This window comes from Hibiscus syriacus, unplaced genomic scaffold (assembly GCF_006381635.1).
Source record: "Hibiscus syriacus cultivar Baekdansim isolate YM2019G1 unplaced genomic scaffold, ASM638163v2 tig00009009_pilon, whole genome shotgun sequence".
Taxonomy (NCBI): domain Eukaryota; kingdom Viridiplantae; phylum Streptophyta; class Magnoliopsida; order Malvales; family Malvaceae; genus Hibiscus; species Hibiscus syriacus.
The window spans coordinates 2,148,949-2,166,757 of NW_024062181.1; the positions used below are offsets into that span (position 1 = coordinate 2,148,949).

Here is a 17,809-nt window from a genome sequence, read left to right on the forward strand (position 1 = left end):
ATATATTTCAAAATATTATATTTCAAATAAGGTGTTTTTGAGAACAAAAGATTAATGAGAGTATAAAGGAGTCAAAGAATTGATGTGAAGAAAGAATTTGTAAACAATTGTAATCAAAAGACTAAATTGAGTAAAATGAATAGTTAATGGACTAAATTAAAAAGAGAGAGTATATTTTTATTAAAAAAAATAAGAATTGAAGTTACGTAGGTATTCTATAATGGTAGGGGAGTATGTGATTTAAATTTGATTAAAAAAACGTACTTAAAATGAAGGGTGAATTGAAGAAATATGAAAATCATGCAAAATTGAAGGACTAAATTGAAAATTAGAAAATTTGTTATCAAAAGTGGAATTGAAAGTATATTATGTATTCTATAATGGTTTATGAGCATATGATTCAAATTTGGTAAAATTTTGACTTAAAATGAAGGGGGAATTGAAGGAATAGGAAATCAGGAACCAAATTACAAATATGTCAAAATACTCATCAAAATTTTTGATTTTTAGAGTTATTCACAAATTTGAAATTTCAACTCGAATCAAATTCAAAAACTGGATTGATAATTCAAATCGACTTGAATAACTCGAAATTGAAAAAAATATTTTTTCGAGTCGACTCGAGTTTTGGTCAGCCTAATTTGCACTAGTCTTGAATCGAACAACAATGACGTCATGGTGGAGATGAGTTAAGCTAAGGATTAACTTGCGGAACTTGTCGTGAGTTAAGTCGGAAGGGATGTTGAAGTGGTAAGCGGTGGGCTTAAAGTCGAGCATTGAAAAGGAATATTCGACTATGGAAGAAAAAGAGGAGAGAGAAAGAAAAGAGAGAGGAGAGGAAGAAAATAACATGTCATGTCAGCTGACGACAATGATCGCAATGAAAGTGAATTAAAAGTTCAAAAATCGTATTGTAAGTTCTTAAAGGTTCAATGATCAAAATGCAGGCATCCTAAAAGTTCGGTGACTACTTTATAATAAAAGCATGATTTTTTGGTTCAATCGTGTATAACAACAGTCCAGACGCGCAGTCTTGTCAGAGGTGACAAAATTTCAATTACTTGTTGGAAAAGGAGGTCATTCTTTTGATTTTGTATTTCCAATATGGAGTTTACTTTTCAACTTAATAAAAGAAGAAAAATTCTTCTCACCTTGATGTTTCGCATGTTGAGGTTACTTGTTTGAAACGGTGGCCATTCTTTTGAATTCATGTTTCAAATCTTGGCACGAATCCAACGAACTCGGTGGTAAAAGAATTGTTATTATTCATTGAGATCCCGAGTTTAAATACTATAAATGTTAGGGATACGAGCGTTGAATGTCAAATAGTTGAGAGTTATATTTAAAAATATATTATTTTGTATTTACCCCGTATTAATAAAAAAATATTTCAAATCTTGCATATCAGCCTTTCCTTTTGGGGCCCCAAGTATTTAAAGACTTTGAAATAACGATAGAGAAGCATTAAACTCAGCTGTTGTTTTCTCTCTTTATGATCACACCCAACCTTATGGCAAAAACTCCTTCCTCCCTTCTCTTATGTTTCTGCTGCTATTTGCAACCTTGAGGGCTACTTTGTCTGCCAACATCACCACCGATGAATCCGCTCTTTTAGCCTTAAAATCCCATATAACTCATGATCCAGACAACCTCCTCGCAACCAATTGGTCCACTTCTATCTCTGTGTGCAATTGGATTGGTGTCACCTGTGGATCCAGACACCATAGAGTCATCGTTCTGAATTTGCCAAGTATGGATCTCAAAGGCACCATCCCATCTCTATTGGGAAATTTGTCTTTCCTTGCTTGGCTCGATATTAGCCACAATAGTTTCCATGGCTCTTTACCCATCGAGTTAGCCAATTTGCTAGGCTGGAATATTTAAACTTTGGTAGCAACAACTTTGAAGGAAACATCCCATCATGGTTTGGTTACTTCACTAAGCTTCGAAGCTTGTTTCTGTATGGCAACAACTTCACTGGTGTTCTCCCATCTGCTCTGGGAAATTTATCAAAAACTAGAAGAACTCGTCTTGTTTGATAATGATTCAAAGGACAGATTCCTCTAACATTTGGGAATCTTTCAAACTTGAAATGGATGGAATAGATAACAATTCTCTTTCAGGTATCATACTTTTCTGATCTTGAATTTTATTTTTTTCATTAGTGAAACATTGGTTTATAACTAACATCCCCGTCTAGGCCATCTGCAATCGGGAAATTTGATAACCTTTCGAAATTGCAAGAACTCAACTTGAGTGGGAATCGGATTTCTGGTAGAATTCCAACTGATTTATTCAAGTGCAAAGAGTTGATGTATTTGTCATTGTATAACAACTCTTTGAATGGAATTATACCTATAGAAATCGGAAATTTGACTATACTACACTCTTGTCTTGGTTACAACAACCTCACAGGTAAACAGTTCCTTGTTTTAATTTCTTTGTTTTTTTTTTCCATTTTTAAGTATTGAAGCATGACTTTAAACAATATAGTCAGGGATGGATGTATGAGGTTAGGTGATGAAAATAGATTATCAATAAGAAATACAAATAAAATATCTTAAAAATATGAGAAATATTTGAAAATTTCACAGGGACGACCGCCCTGTCAACCCCACTCGGTCCATCTCTAGTATAGCCAATTGATCTTATTTATTGCAGGGTCCATTCCTTCCTCAATCTTCAACATTTCTGCATTGCAAGAAATTGTATTGGGAAACAACAATCTCTTTGGTCATCTCTCATCCAAACATTGATTACCTTCCTCGGTTACTTCATCTTAATTTGGTTGGAATTCAACTTTCTGGAAAAATTCCATCAAGTTTATTCAAATGCAAAAGTTTAGAACACTTGGAGTTGTACGACAATCATTTGGAGGCAGAGACTGTACCTTTAGAAATCACAAATTTAACTTCACTTGTGTATTTCTCCATCCCGAAGACCAACATCTCCGGTACGTGAAGTGATGATCATAGAACACCGTTTTTCTTATATTGGTGTAGTTTATTGACACAATATATTAGCAAATTTGACGAGTTCAATTATATGTATCAGGTGAAATTCCATCGTTTATTGGAAATATGACTTCTCTCGAATACATTGATCTTTCTTATAACAACTTAAGGGGTATAATCTCGTATTTTCTCTTAGAACAAATAAATATATAAATACATAGAGGCGCCTAATCCTGAAGAAAGAAATGAAGAGTTTGCTAGAAATATATTTGCAAATTGTGATAGGTTTAATTATATATTTCAGGTGAAATTTCTTCGAATATCGGAAACTTGCCTTTCCTCCGAGATTTTTTTGTTTTAGAAAATAAATTATCAGGTATGATTTCATTTACTTTTCTCTTTTTTATTGCTACAATACATTCACTTTTTTATAATTGTCATAATGTCAAAAATTGCATCTAATGTTTGATTAATGTCACTTTAGCCCCTATCTTTTTGGAGTATTTGGTGGCCAAATGCTCCAAACAAAAAGAATAAGAGTCAAAGTGACTATTTAATCAAACATTAAGGGTCTTTTTGTCTTAAAATGAAACTTTGGTGGCCAAAATGCTCCAAACAAAGAGAATAAGGGCCAAAGTGACTTTAATAAAAAAATAGGGTGTTTTTAACTAAACTACATATATACCATCAAACTTTAGCATTGTATCGTTTATACTACTGAACTTTTAATTTTACCAATTATAGCAATGAACTTTGATTTTTGTTTCAATTGCCACTGGGCCATTAAATCGTTAACAGTCGGATCAAAATGACGTCATTTTGGTGAGGTGTCTACGTCGAACTGTCAGTCACGTCGGCAGCTGTTAGCGGCGTTATTGTGCCGTTAACGATTTAACGGTTCAGGTTTAATTGAAACGAAAATCAAAGTTCAGTGGTATAAATGGAAAAATTAAAGTTCAGTTGTATAAACGATACAATGCCTAAAGTTCGATGGTATCTGATGTAGTTAACCTTTTTTTATATATGCCTGTATAATACCTTTCAAATATATGCATATATATATGCCTATAATTCATCTACTTCTTGTTTGTTGCAAAGAATGTTGGAAGTACTAATTCTAACTCTATTCCAAAATTTCTCCAAGGGCAAATTCCAAATCTTCAACCTTCATTGCAAGGGTATGGTGTTGCAGATAATTACTTAGTTGGAGAAATCCCTTACTCAATTTGCAATCTGAGTTCCCCTGATTCTCTCTATTTATCGGAAAATAGATTGGATGGAAAAATCCCAGAGTGCCTTGGGAACTTGACTTCTTCTCTTTCACTCGTTGAGCTTCAAAACAATAATTTTCATGGTGAAATACCAAAAAGTTTTGCTCAAGGTTGCACGTTACAAAGTTTTCGGATCAACAACAACCAAATAGAAGGGTCACTACCACAGTCTTTGAGTAATTGCAAAGAGTTGAAGGTTCTTGATGTTGGGAACAACTATTTAAATGATTCTTTCCCATACTGGTTAGTAAATTTGGATAAGCTGCAAGTTCTTATCTTAAGATCGAACCGATTTTACGGTCGAGTTGATAACTCAGATGTTGCAGTTTCCTTCGGTCGTTGCGTGTCATCGATCTTCTTATAATAACTTCAGTGGTTATTTACCTGCAAAATTTTTGAAAAATTTACACGCCATTAGAGAAGGGAACGAAAAGAAAGCTGAACCTGAGTACCTGAACTACTCATTGGATGATGGATCGATCTACTATGTGCACGAATTATATTTTACTTCAAAGGGTTTGGAAAGAGAGTTTCACTCACTAGTGACCAATTGGATGGCAATAGACTTTTCAAATAATCGATTCTTCGGAGAAATTCCTGAAACACTTGGAGAGCTTCATTCACTTATTGTCCTAAACCTCTCTCATAAACTGTTTAACAGGTCCTATCCCATCTTCATTAGGTGACCTCTCAGAACTCGAATCATTAGATCTTTCATCAAACAAGCTGCATGGAAGAATTCCACCAGAGTTGAAAAATCTTGGATTTTTAGCAGTGTTGAACCTTTCTCGAAATGATCTTGTTGGACCTATTCCTCAAGGAAAACAATTTGATACTTTCACTAATGATTCCTACTTGGGGAACTGGGGTTTATGCGGGTTACCACTATCAAAAAGCTGTGATAATGACGAGGAATCTCCGACAACAATCGATCCAGAAGATGATGGTGATGATGGTGAATTGAATTGGAAATTTTCTATATTGATGGGTTATGGAAGTGGATTGGTGTTTGGACTGAGCATGGGATACATCGTATTCACGACCGGAAAACCACGGTGGCTCGTTAAGATCATAGAGAGAGTTCAGCAAAGATTTATAAAATGGTACACAAGACTCTTGGCTGAATCTTTTGCAAAACAAGCTGTTTTTATATCTTTACTCCCAGCTGGGAACCTTAAAAAGATTGAACTCCCTGGATTTATCGAACGATGCTTACCGGTGAGAGTCTGGAGAGTTTCTCTGAGCTTAAACTTGACTCTGCTCAATCTTTTAGAAACAAACTTCAGGGACAGATTCGTGAGTTATTGGTGAGTTGCCCGAGTTGGAGGTATTACAGTTTCACTGTGAGTATTCCTCAATCTAATCTGTTTTCATCTATGAACATTTGCAGTATTTCTATGTCATGAATAAATTACGCGCCTTCAGTGACACAAGTACTTCTAATCAATTGGAATCCATGATTAGTCATTAGTTTATTTAATTTTTTTCTCGACAAATATGATTTTATTGAGAATTTAACTATATAATCTCAAAACTTAAGTTGTATGACTCTTTAAAACCTCCCTCTACCTAGGAAAAGAGTACAACACAACTGTGTAAAAACTACATCTCAAAGACCCACTACTAACATACACCAACTAAATGATTGATTAGAAAGAAATCAACATAGCAAAGTCACACTCAACCTACACTAAAGAAGACCACCTATATTCAAACAGTTTTTTTAATATAATAATAAATTTAATCCTTAATATTTATGTTTTTTACTGTTTAATTTTAACTCTTGTTTTAAATTAAATTTATCCTAAAATATTAAAAATTAGTGTTACATTTAATTATCAAATTTTTTCGCAACGTTAAAAATGAAAATCCATATATATTTTAATATTCGACATGACATGCTCTATTCTTGTTACATGCCACTACGATATAATGTCCTACATAATTTTAAACAAAAATATAACAATTTAAACAAATACTTGAGTTTAGACCCAAAAGTTGTTATTTGATCACAATTGTTCTTGCAAAGTTCAATGGCATGGTTGGACATTCTATGTTACTGCCAATTACGGTATTTGTGGGGTCACTTGCTGGATTTTAAGCAAGAGGTTGCTGGAAATCTTTGGATTCGTTTAGGAAATTTCTGTTTGCACTGAAAACCATGCTTTGAATTCTTATATGTTGTAGTTTATGGAATGCTTGGAGTTGCTTGAGGCAATGGATCATCCTTATATGTGTCCTCACTTTGCATGGTGTAACCATTTAAATTTGTTGACAGGAATAAGTTTGTCTCATCGGCTGTTGTTGGTTTATTTTTTTAGTTTGAACGAAAAGTCGTGGCTAGTGATGTGATAGCCGTGTTTTTTTCATGAGAGATGAAAGTATAAAGAGAAAATAAAAGTCTATATAGAAAAGATGGTGGGGAGAATCCTCTCTCACTCGTAGTTAAGGACTATTTATAGTAGCTCTAACTGGTTGCATTATGAATTCACTACTGCTTATAGGTCAACAGACTAAATAGATATAATAGTGAAATCTTGAATTTCACTTTTATAGATCACATGAAACTGTTAAAGGTATTGTCTATGAATTGTACCTGACTCGGAGGTTATGATACTATTGTATCCGAAAAACATGGATTATTTGGAAGCTCGAGTGATCGGAAGAGTCTAACTAGAGACCTTAGCTGACGGAGAGCTAGCAGTTTTCGAGTACTATCTCTAGAGATATAGCAAAATTCTTTAATTTTCTGGATCAAAACAAGGATTTCTTAAAGATTGTTGGGGACTCTTGGAAGTGTATATGAATCAACCTCCAGAGTATGAGGTTGGTGACGAAGGGGTGGTTGTTTGCAAATTGAGGAAGGCGACTTATGGTTTGAAGCAAGTTTTGAGGGCGTGGTTTGAAAAACTCTAGGGTTTGTTGACTGAAGGGTTTGTGTTGTCGAAGTTAGATGCTTCGTTGTTTTTTCAGGAAGAATGGTAATAGTTGTTGGTTTTTGGCAAATATCCCACATTGGTTTTGTATAAGGAGGATGGGAAATTCTTTTGTTATAAATAGAGCCCTCCTCCTCCTTAGTTTAGCATCCCACAAATATAAGCCTTCTTCTATATTAAAGGCTATTTGTATTCTTTCTCTCTTTGTAATATTTCCTCTATTAGTGAAATATTTTGGTGTTCTCTTTTATGTTTATTTAATAGCTATTCGGGTATAGTTGTTGTTAATTATTGTCCTATTAAAATTACTTGTCTTGGTAGTTCTGTCTAAGGAAAGTGGGTTTTAAGAGGGACCATTGTGACCCCTCCTCTTTCCTGGGAATATACATTGGGGTGATTTTTAGTACAATCGTTTTCACACTAGTCACTTAGATAATAGTTTCGAAGGTGAATCTGTTATTGGTAGAAATTAACCCGAATTCCACAACAATTGGTATCAGAGCAGTTCAAAGTTCAGAACATAAAAAGTGGGGGATCGCCATGAATGAAGAAATGTAATCCCTTCAAAAGAATCAGACGTGGAAACTAGCTAGTCTTCCGAAGGGAAAGAAGGCAATTGGGTGCAAGTGGGTATATGCAAAGAAAGATGGATTTCCTGACAAGAATAACATCCGCTACAAAGCAAGATTGGTGGCTAAAGGCTACGCTCAAACGGAGGGAGTTGATTATAATGAAGTATTTTCTCCAGTTGTAAAACATTCCTCCATCAGAATTTTGTTGGCTTTGGTAGCGCAGTTGGATTTGGAACTAGTTCAGATGGATGTAAAAACTGCATTTTTACATGGAGACTCGGATGAGGAAATCTACATGACTCAGCTAGATGGATTCAAAGTTGCTGAAAAAGAAGAGATGGTGTGCAAATTAGAAAAATCATTTTACGGATTGAAGCAATCTCCAAGGCAGTGGTACAAGCGATTTGACAAGTTTATGATAGGGCAGAAGTACACAAGAAGCAAATATGATCATTGTGTGTATTTACGCGAGCTAGAAGATGGATCCTATATATATCTTCTTCTTTATGTTGATGATATGTTGATAGCTTCCAGGAGTCAGACAGAAATTGCGAAAATAAAGACTAAATTGAACAGGGAGTTTGAGATGAAGGATCTTGGTGAAGCAAAGAAGATTCTAGGCATGGAGATATCAAGAGATAAGAAATTGGGGAGGCTTTGTTTATCTCAGAAAGAATATATGAGGAAGGTACTAAAACGTTTTGGCATGAATGAGAAGTCAAAACCAGTTAGTACACCTCTTGCTCCTCATTTCAAGCTCGGTGCATCCATGTCACCTAAGGATGATGCAGAACGAGAATACATGTCAAAGGTTCCGTATGCAAGTGCTGTTGGTAGCTTAATGTATGCAATGGTGTGTACGAGACTCGATATTTCACAGGCAGTTAGGGTTGTGAGCAGGTATATGCATGATCCTAGAAAGGAGCATTGGGAAGCTGTGAAATGGATTCTGCGGTATATTCTGAACACCGTAGATGTTGGTTTGGTCTTTCAGCAGGACAAACAAGATAGTCAATGTGTAGTTAGGTATTGTGATTCAGACTATGCAGGTGATTTGGACAAGCGTCGATCAACTACTGGTTATGTTTTTACATTTACAAAAGCACCAGTCAGTTGGAAGTCCACCTTACAGTCAACAGTGGCTTTGTCTACTACAGAGGCAGAGTATATGGCAGTTACAGAGGCTGTGAAGGAGGCAATTTGGCTTCAAGGGTTGTTTGGTGAATTGGGAATGGAACAAAAGCACATCAAAGTGCATTGTGACAGTCAAAGTGCTATTCATTTAGCAAAGAACCAAGTTTACCATGCAAGGACGAAGCACATCGATGTTCGATATCACTTTGTATGAGAGATTCTAAAAGAAGGTGGAGTCATAATCCAGAAGATTCGGACCACTGAGAATCCTGCTGATATGTTGACAAAAGTGGTAACTGCGGTCAAGTTTAAACATTGTTTAGACTTGGTCAATATTGTTACAAATTGAAAGATGAATTTGCAGACACTACTGAAGATTTGATTTTTTGTGAGACGTGTGTGGAATTTGCCAAGGTGGAGATTTGTTGGTTTTTGGCAAATATCCCACATTGGTTTGTATAAGGAGGAGGGGAAATTCTTTTGTTATAAATAGAGCTCTCCTCCTCCTTAGTTTAGCATCCCACAAATATAAGCATTCTTCTATATTAAAGGCTATTTGTATTCTTTATCTCTTTGTAATATTTCCTCTATTAGTGAAATATTTTGGTGTTCTCTTTTATATCTATTTAATAGCTATTGTCGGGTATAATTGTTGTTAATTATTGTCCTATTAAATTACTTGTCTTGGTAGTTCTCTAAGGAAAGTGGGTTTTAAGAGGGACCATTGTGACCCCTCCTCTTTCCTGGGAATATACCTTGGGGTGATTTTTAGTACAATCGTTTTCACACTAGTCACCTAGATAATAGTTTCGAAAGTGAATCTGTTATTGGTGGAAATTAACCCGAATTCCACAACAATAGTTTGGTTTACCTTCTGGTTTATGTTGTTGACATCCTTATCACAAGAAGTGATCATTATGATGTTCAACGAATTGTGTCTGATCTTGATAAGGTGTTTTCTTTAAAAGATCTTGGCAAGCTGAATTATTTTTTGGGTGTGCAGGTTACCTATGACCAGGATAGTCTGTTCTTAAATCAAAGAAAATACATTGAAGATATTCTTTCTCGATGTTGTCTAGACAAAGCAAAGAGCTTGCCTACTCCTATGGTCTCGAACTGTAAACTACCCTTCATAACGGTACACCTATTCTTAATCCCACTAAATATCGAAACATTGAGGGTGCCCTGCAATATGTTATCATTACAAGGCCAGATATTGCGTTTGCAGTTAATCGAGTTTGTCAGTTTATGGACTGAGGAGTACGGACGGGGTAGTGGTTTTTCCTAAAACTTTCAAATTAGTATATATTTTAGATAGTTACTTTTTATTTTTAATTGATAATATGTTTTCGCCAGTCCACCCTAAAATTTTATAAATTCATCCCTACTAAAATTTTAGAAATTTGTCCCCTAACATAAGATTCTATGTCCATCCCTAGGGAAGTCAACCTACCCATAATATAACAAAACTCGAACTTTATAAAATTATCTCTTGACATTTTCTTCTTCCAAACTTCAACCAGAAGCCATTTTCCAATTACCTTCTAAAAGCAAACATATGAAACTTTCAATAATAATGCATTCAAATTAATTGGTCTGCGCATTAGCTTCAAGCTGATTTGCAAAGACTCTTGACTTGGTCTTCCATGTCCATGAAATATCCACTTGTTTCTTTACTTTAGTAAGGAAAAGAAGAGAGGGAGAAAAGAGGAACAAAAGACAGAAATTAAGAAGAAAGGAGGAAGGTAAGACAAATATTATATTTGATAGAAATCAATGAAGAGATGAAAAAACATTCCATCTTTGGTTTAATCGTGAATCATGATCAAGACATTCAATGTGAACACGACAAAGTATCAAATTACTTATTGGAAAAGGTGATCATTCTTTTTCCATGTTTTAAGTTACTGTTAGCTTTAATAAAAGGAATAAAGGTGACAAAATATTTTTCACATTCAGAAGAAGATGGAACATCAAGAGGCGTACATATATCTGTATAAGTTTAAGGAGCCGTGTGTATTTTGTGGCTGTATTTTGAATTGAATGAATCCCTTAGCCTACTTTCTTCTTGAATGAACATATTATGCAGTTCATGCACATTTAACTTATCTTTAATGATATTATAATCCATTTAAAATGTAGAATACTCAGAAGGTAAAGAGTTCAAAATGCACAGTGAAATTTTCATTCACTTCCATTCTGATAACTCCATAAAAAAACTACATTTAGAGCCTTTCACTTAAGTTATTAATTGTATAAAAGTTTCTATAGGATCATATAAATTCATTTAGGAGCATATAGTTGCATGTGGTGAATCCCCATGCACCCCTATAAGAGCATATAGATTCACTAAGCCCCATAGGGGTCAAGTGCATCCCCATTATTTAGGAAAAAAAAGTGAAATTTAGTATAATATGTTAAGGAAAAATGGAAAAAATAAAAAAATTTGCACCCCCTTAATTTTAAGAAAATAAAATTAAAATTTTGGACCTCCATTTATAAATTTCTGGATCCGCCACTGGCCGTGACATTTTATTTTTAAAACAGTATTGCGTTATGGGGAATGTGCTTTGTTTGATGATGAGCAGGATTTGGGAGCAAGGATGCGCGAGGAGAATTGTCGTGACAAATTAAAAATGCTGAGCAGAATGCGAATACTGTGACAACTCGAACGACATTTATGGGTAAAAAAGACAAAAGAGGATATTTTTATAAAAAGTCAGTTATCTTGTCTGCAAGTGCCCTTAGCTACCTGCCACCTAGGAGGGGACCACTGCCACCTTTGTACCACCCCTCACGTGAAGGGAATGAACCCTTAGGTATTATGAGAATTTTTGACACAAATCCTTAGGTTATTAACTTGGTTCTAACACCACATATTAGAATTAATTAATTGATACAAAACAGTTATGCATGCTGATTTAAGGATAGAAGAATATTATGATTTCCACAATTAGAATAAGTAATCAAGAAAAACACATTGATCCATCGAATTGATTTTGTATAAAACTTTTGTTGAAATGAATCGATTAGGAAGAACTTGATTTCTCTCATTTGACCCGTTAGTGTTAACATGTTCATATTAACATAACATCTCTTATTGTTAACATTATGTCTCTTCATATTCACATAACATCAATGTAAAATAAATGTATCTCCTTAATAAGCCAATATGATTTAGTATTATTAAATACAATTAGTATTATATCTACATATACAAATATAAATACAAAATACAAAATATAAAATTATCCAATATTTTCTTTGATTAACTGACTAATCAACAATTTAATGTTATCCCATAACCTTCTTTTAGTAAAAGAAGAGAAGAATAAAAAAAAATTTAATAAAAAATACAAAAAAAGGAAAGGGGAAAATCAGATGCTGCTCTGAGTGGCTGGTTATTTCCGCTCGTAGGGAAAGAAAAATAAAATAAAAGAAAAGGAATGCCACAATCAGGGATAAAAGAAAAGGAATGCCACAATCAGGGATATGCTGTAAATGAGACGAGACAGATCGCAAGCTACTCGAGATCGACTCGATCAAGGCTCAATAAATAGTCGGATCGAATGGACTCGAACTCGACTCGAGTTCTTAACGATCTGAAACGAGCTACTTGATATTCGACTCGAAAAGCTCGTGAGTAGCTCGAAAATATAATATATTAAGATTTTATTTTAAAAAAAATAAATTATTAATAATATTAACATTTATGTATTTTTTCAGTAAGATTTCATGTATTTAAGGTTCATGTTCGAGTTTGAGTTTGAGGCTTTAATCGAGTTAAGTTTAAGATTTTTTTTCATTTCGAGCCTTTTCGAGCTGCTCATGAGCTTCAGTTTAGGATTTCGAGTTCGAGCTTGAAAATTTTAAGCTCGCGAGTTTTCGAGTCGAATCGAGCTCAGTAATACTCGAGCTCGACTCGGCTTGTTTACACCCCTAATCGGGGATGGATCGAGAGGGTGTGGTTGCACCCTAGAAAAATTAAATTCTCTTATATGCTTTAAAGGTAGATATTGTGTGCCTGATGATGCTAAGTTGAGGCAGACTATCCTTACTGAGGCTCATAGTAGTCCATATGCTATGCACCCCAGAGGAGATAAGATGTACCGGAATTTGAGAGAGAGGTATTATTGGATTGGTATGAAGAAAGACATATCTGACTTTGTGGCTAGGTGTTTGACTTGTCAGCAAGTTAAGGCAGAACATCAACATCCATCAGGTTTGTTACAGCCTATCAAGATTCCTGAATGGAAATGGGAGCGTATTACTATGGATTTTGTTACTGGCTTGCCGATGACTCCTTCGAAAAAAGATTCAGTTTGGGTGATTGTTGACAGACTTACAAAGTCATCTCACTTCATTCCTGTGCGAGTAAATTATACTTTGGATAAGCTGGCAAGATTGTATATTTCAGAGATTGTCAGATTGCATGGTGTTCCATTGTCTATTATTTCTGATCGAGATCCGAGATTTACTTCGAGATTTTGGAAGGCGTTACATACGGCTTTGGGAACAAGATTGGATTATAGTACATCCTTTCATCCACAAACTGATGGTCAATCTGAGAGAGTAATTCAGATTCTGGAGGATATGTTGCGGGGTTGCGTAATCGATTTTCATGGTAGTTGGGAGAACTTTTTGCCGTTGGCTGAATTTGCTTACAATAACAGTTATCAGACCAGCATTCGTATGGCACCCTATGAAGCGCTCTATGGGCGTAAATGTCGCACTCCGATCTGTTGGACTGAGTTGCGTGATAGGAAAACGTTGGGACCTGAGTTAGTGCGAGAGACGGAGGACACAGTCAGATTAATCTGTGACCGTCTGAAAGAGGCATTTGATAGGCAGAAATCTTATGCAGATCAAAGAAGTAAGGATATACAGTTTGAAGTGGGAGATCGGGTCTTTTTGAAAGTTTCACCCTGGAAGAAAGTATTGAGATTCGGGCGTAAGGGTAAATTGAGTCCAAGATTTATTGGACCATTTCGTATCTTGAAGAGGGTAGGACCTGTTGCATATCAGCTTGAGTTGCCTTCTGAGCTAAGTCGTATTCATGATGTCTTTCATGTATCAATGTTGAGGAGATACCGTCCAGATCCAGGTCACATTATTCAGTTGAAGAAGTAGAGTTGAGACCTGATTTGTCATATGAAGAGGAGCCCATTCAGATCTTGGAGAGAGATGAACGAGTTCTTCGGAATAGACGAATTCCAATGGTTAAAGTTCAGTGGAGTAATCGAGGCCCCTCAGAAGCTACTTGGGAGACATTGGAGTCAATGGAGGCTCAGTTTCCTCAACTATTCTCATAAGGTAAATTTCGAGGACGAAATTTCTTGTAGAGGGGGAGAATTGTAACAACCCGATTTTCAAAATAATATTTAATTGAAATTGGAGGTAAATTGTGAAAATGGGTGAAATTAAGTGACTAAAGTATAATTTATGAAAACTTGTATGCCATTTTCAAAGTAAAGGAAATTCAGGGACCAAGCCCTGAATTTCCCCTAAAAGTGTCGGCAAGTTTGTTATAACTAACGTGTTTTCTGATTTCAATCAGAAAACACAAAAGCTTTTCTTCAATTTTCTTCCTCTCACACCTCCATTTTCAAGTCCGATCCAAACGCCGTCCAAATTCCGATCGTTGTTTTGAAACCACCGTTGTGTTCATCATCGAGCGAGGAACAAACCCTTCAAATTAATTGAAGCGAAACGCGGCCAAACGTCGGGAATTTCCAGTCAAAGTAGCGACGGTTTTGTTAGCTCTATCGCCGAGGAAATCTTAAATTCACCGCTTATCGTTGCTCCGTTTACGACACCTCCCGCACCATCGTGTTCCTTGTGCCGTTCCGAGTTCACCGGTGTCAACCTTGTCCGCCGTAGACGGCGGAGCGTGAGGAGGTGGTGCAGTCAAAGATTCGGCCGATTTGAAATCGAGCTCTCCGCCGTTCAAAAATTTGAACCGATCGTTGTAAGTATCTTGAAATCGCTCAAAATAATTTTTAGAAAATTTTCCGGGATTTTTAGGGCCCCGGAGGACGCCTCACGCGCCGCCGCAGGGCGAGTGGCTGCTGGAAACCGGTTTAACCGGTTTTCAACCGGTTCTGACCGATTCGAACCGGTTTGACCGGTCTGACCCGACCCGACCGTTGACCCGACCCGACCGTTTACCGTTGACCGTTGACCGTTGACTTTCTTTGACCAAAACTTAAAATGGCTTTGACCGAGCATTAAACGACCGTTAATCTTTTCCGAGTATACCTATCCTGATAGTTTTCGACGTGCCGAATCCGTTTCCATGGTCTGTTTTATCAAATTCGAATCCGAAGGTCTCCAAATCTATGGTCAAAGTGGTTGACTTTGACTTTGACCAAGAATTTGAATTTTCGAAAAGTCATACTTTATGTTTTTCGACGCCCTGATTCCGATTCCGCAATCCGTTTGGCCAAATTCAGACTCGAAATACCTCAAATTGATAGTCAAACAAAAAAAATGCGTATATACTTAAGATGTTTAGCTTTGAACAATTAAATAGGATTTGAGACTGATAAATATTATTGTTTGAAGGTACAAGAGACTCTCCGGATTGTTCGACAGCTCGACCCAGCTCTTCTAGATCAGTTAAACCACGTGTGCCAGTATTCACCCGTTCGAAAACTGTAGCAGAGCGTGGTGAAACCAGCAATCAGTAGATTTGTTATTTGAATCTATTGTCGAGGTGTGTTCCCTACTTATTATTGAACTGTTTTATTGGTTTTAATATGTGGTACACCGAATTCATTGGTTATTGTTTTATGGATGCACCAATTTAATGTGACAATTTATGGAATATGGCTGCTATCTAATTTTTGTTTTGAAATGGTATATGATTACCATGGTTTTGGATTTATGTAATTTATGTCACGGTGCAATTGAATTTTGGAATTGAATTACGATGGAATAGCTCTGATCAAGCTAACTGGGCCTAATGTGACTCTTGAGGGCCCCAAGATGTTTCATTAGGTCGGCTTTCCTTTGCTGTGCTTAGGGTAAGCTATATGGACTTATTGACTTGGGCTTAAGGATACAAGCTTCAGAGCCTATCCTTAAGTCGGCTTTCTTTTTGCTATGTGCATAAAGTAAGCTATATGGAAAATAATTTTGGGAACTACTGATGGTGTACCAGAAAAGGGTTTAAACTATGATTTTCAAAAAGTTAAACTTTTTTACGAATTTGTGAGATTACTGGACTATGATTTGTACCTATTGTGATTTTATGGAAATGTTGGGACACACTGAGCCTAGCTCACCTTTTGAAAATGTTTTCCCCCTTTCAGATATTGTTGGTTAGATACCTTGGTTCGAGCACTTGGAGGATCAACATATCTCTTGAAGTAAATCAGATTGTAATGTTTTTATCTGGCAAGTTGACTTTATTTTGGTGACATGGACCTTATTTTAAAATATCGGATTTTATAATGATAACTCTTTTACTAATACTGCTCGGTTTATTGTGATTTTGAATTTGAAGACATGTTTTAAATTAAATTATTATTTATTTGTACTATATTTACGAGTTGGATTTTGATAGTATAATTTGTTTATAATTTCATGTTATTTATAATGTGATTTTATATTGATGGAATAACGGTTGCGAAAAATGTCTTTAATAATCATAATGTGATCCATTAGACTTAGTCGAAACGCATAGGCCGGGTCTAGGGGGTTACATCAACTATCATACATCAACACGGAAATTCATGTCGTTACAATATGTATATATCATTTGTTAATGAATGATCATAGTTGTTAATATTATGGTTAGAGGGCTTTGCTTGAGAATAACATCATTCCTGGAAATTTAATAATAAAAAGTTTAGTGGCCAAAGAAACATGGAACTAATAATGGAGTGTCTTTGGAAAATTTCCAAAAGCTTTCCTAAAGTAAACTTTTTTACTATAATGGAATTAAAGTCACTTTGAGATTAAAAAACTTAAAACGATTCCCGGAAGAATTCATACAATACCCACTCCTAACTTAAAAAGATCCCCTTACTAGGACATCTATATCCCAATATCTTTCTATAGATCAAACTCTCCACCTGAAACTTCATACATTACAATCCGAACGATTTTGATAAACTTTGGAATAACACCAACGGAACACGGGTAGAATTCCTTCTATACTAAAAGAGAAGCACACCTATATAAACATGACATGAAATAAAACTCTCACAAGAAATCAACCAATACAATTGGGGACAAAAATCGCTCAATATCACGCAAGCTACCAAACTGCTGAACTAAGATATATCGAATCCTACTTTCAATCAAACTATAATATAACATGAAGAGACAAAATCTCTAAATATCCCGCTCAGCAGTTCTTTAGTGAATTTGGATAATGTTTGGGGCAATCTGATTGCTTTAGGGAAAAACACCAACAACGTTTGTGATTTTAGGAGAGCAACATTGCTCATCATGTCTCATTGTTTTGTCCATACAAAATGTTATACAATCAAAAGGTTAAGTGAACACTTTTATATCTCAATTTCAGTTCTAGTATCATGTTGATATTACATTCATCTATCTTCTCTAAGACCATGGCATATAGCAGGAAAGAGTGCTGTTAGGGAGTTTCTTCCAATATGAAGACTTACGCTTTTACCAGGTGCAACAATATGTAAAAGTATTAATAATATGACCAGAGGGCTTTGCATGAGAAGAACATCATCCCTGGAAATTTAACAATGAAAGTTTATTGACCAAAGAAACATTGAACTAATAATGGATTGCCTTTGGAAAATTTCGTTAAAGCTTTCCTAAAGTACACTTTTTGTTTCTTTATAATGGAATTAAAGTCACTTTGGATTAAAAAAACTTGAAATGTTTGTGTTGGAAGACCAAGAATTTCTTTTTATATTTCTATAATAACAGCTTGCAATAATTTCATTTCATCTACTTTC

General features: G+C 35.5%; 1 protein-coding gene and 1 pseudogene across 1 annotated transcript; one reads left to right on the forward strand and one right to left on the reverse strand.

Annotated features, from left to right (window-relative positions):
* LOC120202804 overlaps window positions 1-1,725 on the reverse strand; it is a 30,280-nt pseudogene extending 28,555 nt beyond the window's left edge.
* LOC120202993 (receptor-like protein 43) lies at window positions 1,495-5,305 on the forward strand. The gene is made up of 6 exons (XM_039203371.1): window positions 1,495-1,980; window positions 2,201-2,413; window positions 2,661-2,953; window positions 3,055-3,126; window positions 3,259-3,330; window positions 4,099-5,305. Exons 2-6 carry the CDS (start codon window positions 2,313-2,315, stop codon window positions 4,587-4,589), a joined length of 1,029 nt encoding a protein of 342 aa, XP_039059302.1. The 5' UTR covers window positions 1,495-1,980; window positions 2,201-2,312; the 3' UTR covers window positions 4,590-5,305.
* Window positions 5,306-17,809: the final 12,504 nt, after the last annotated feature.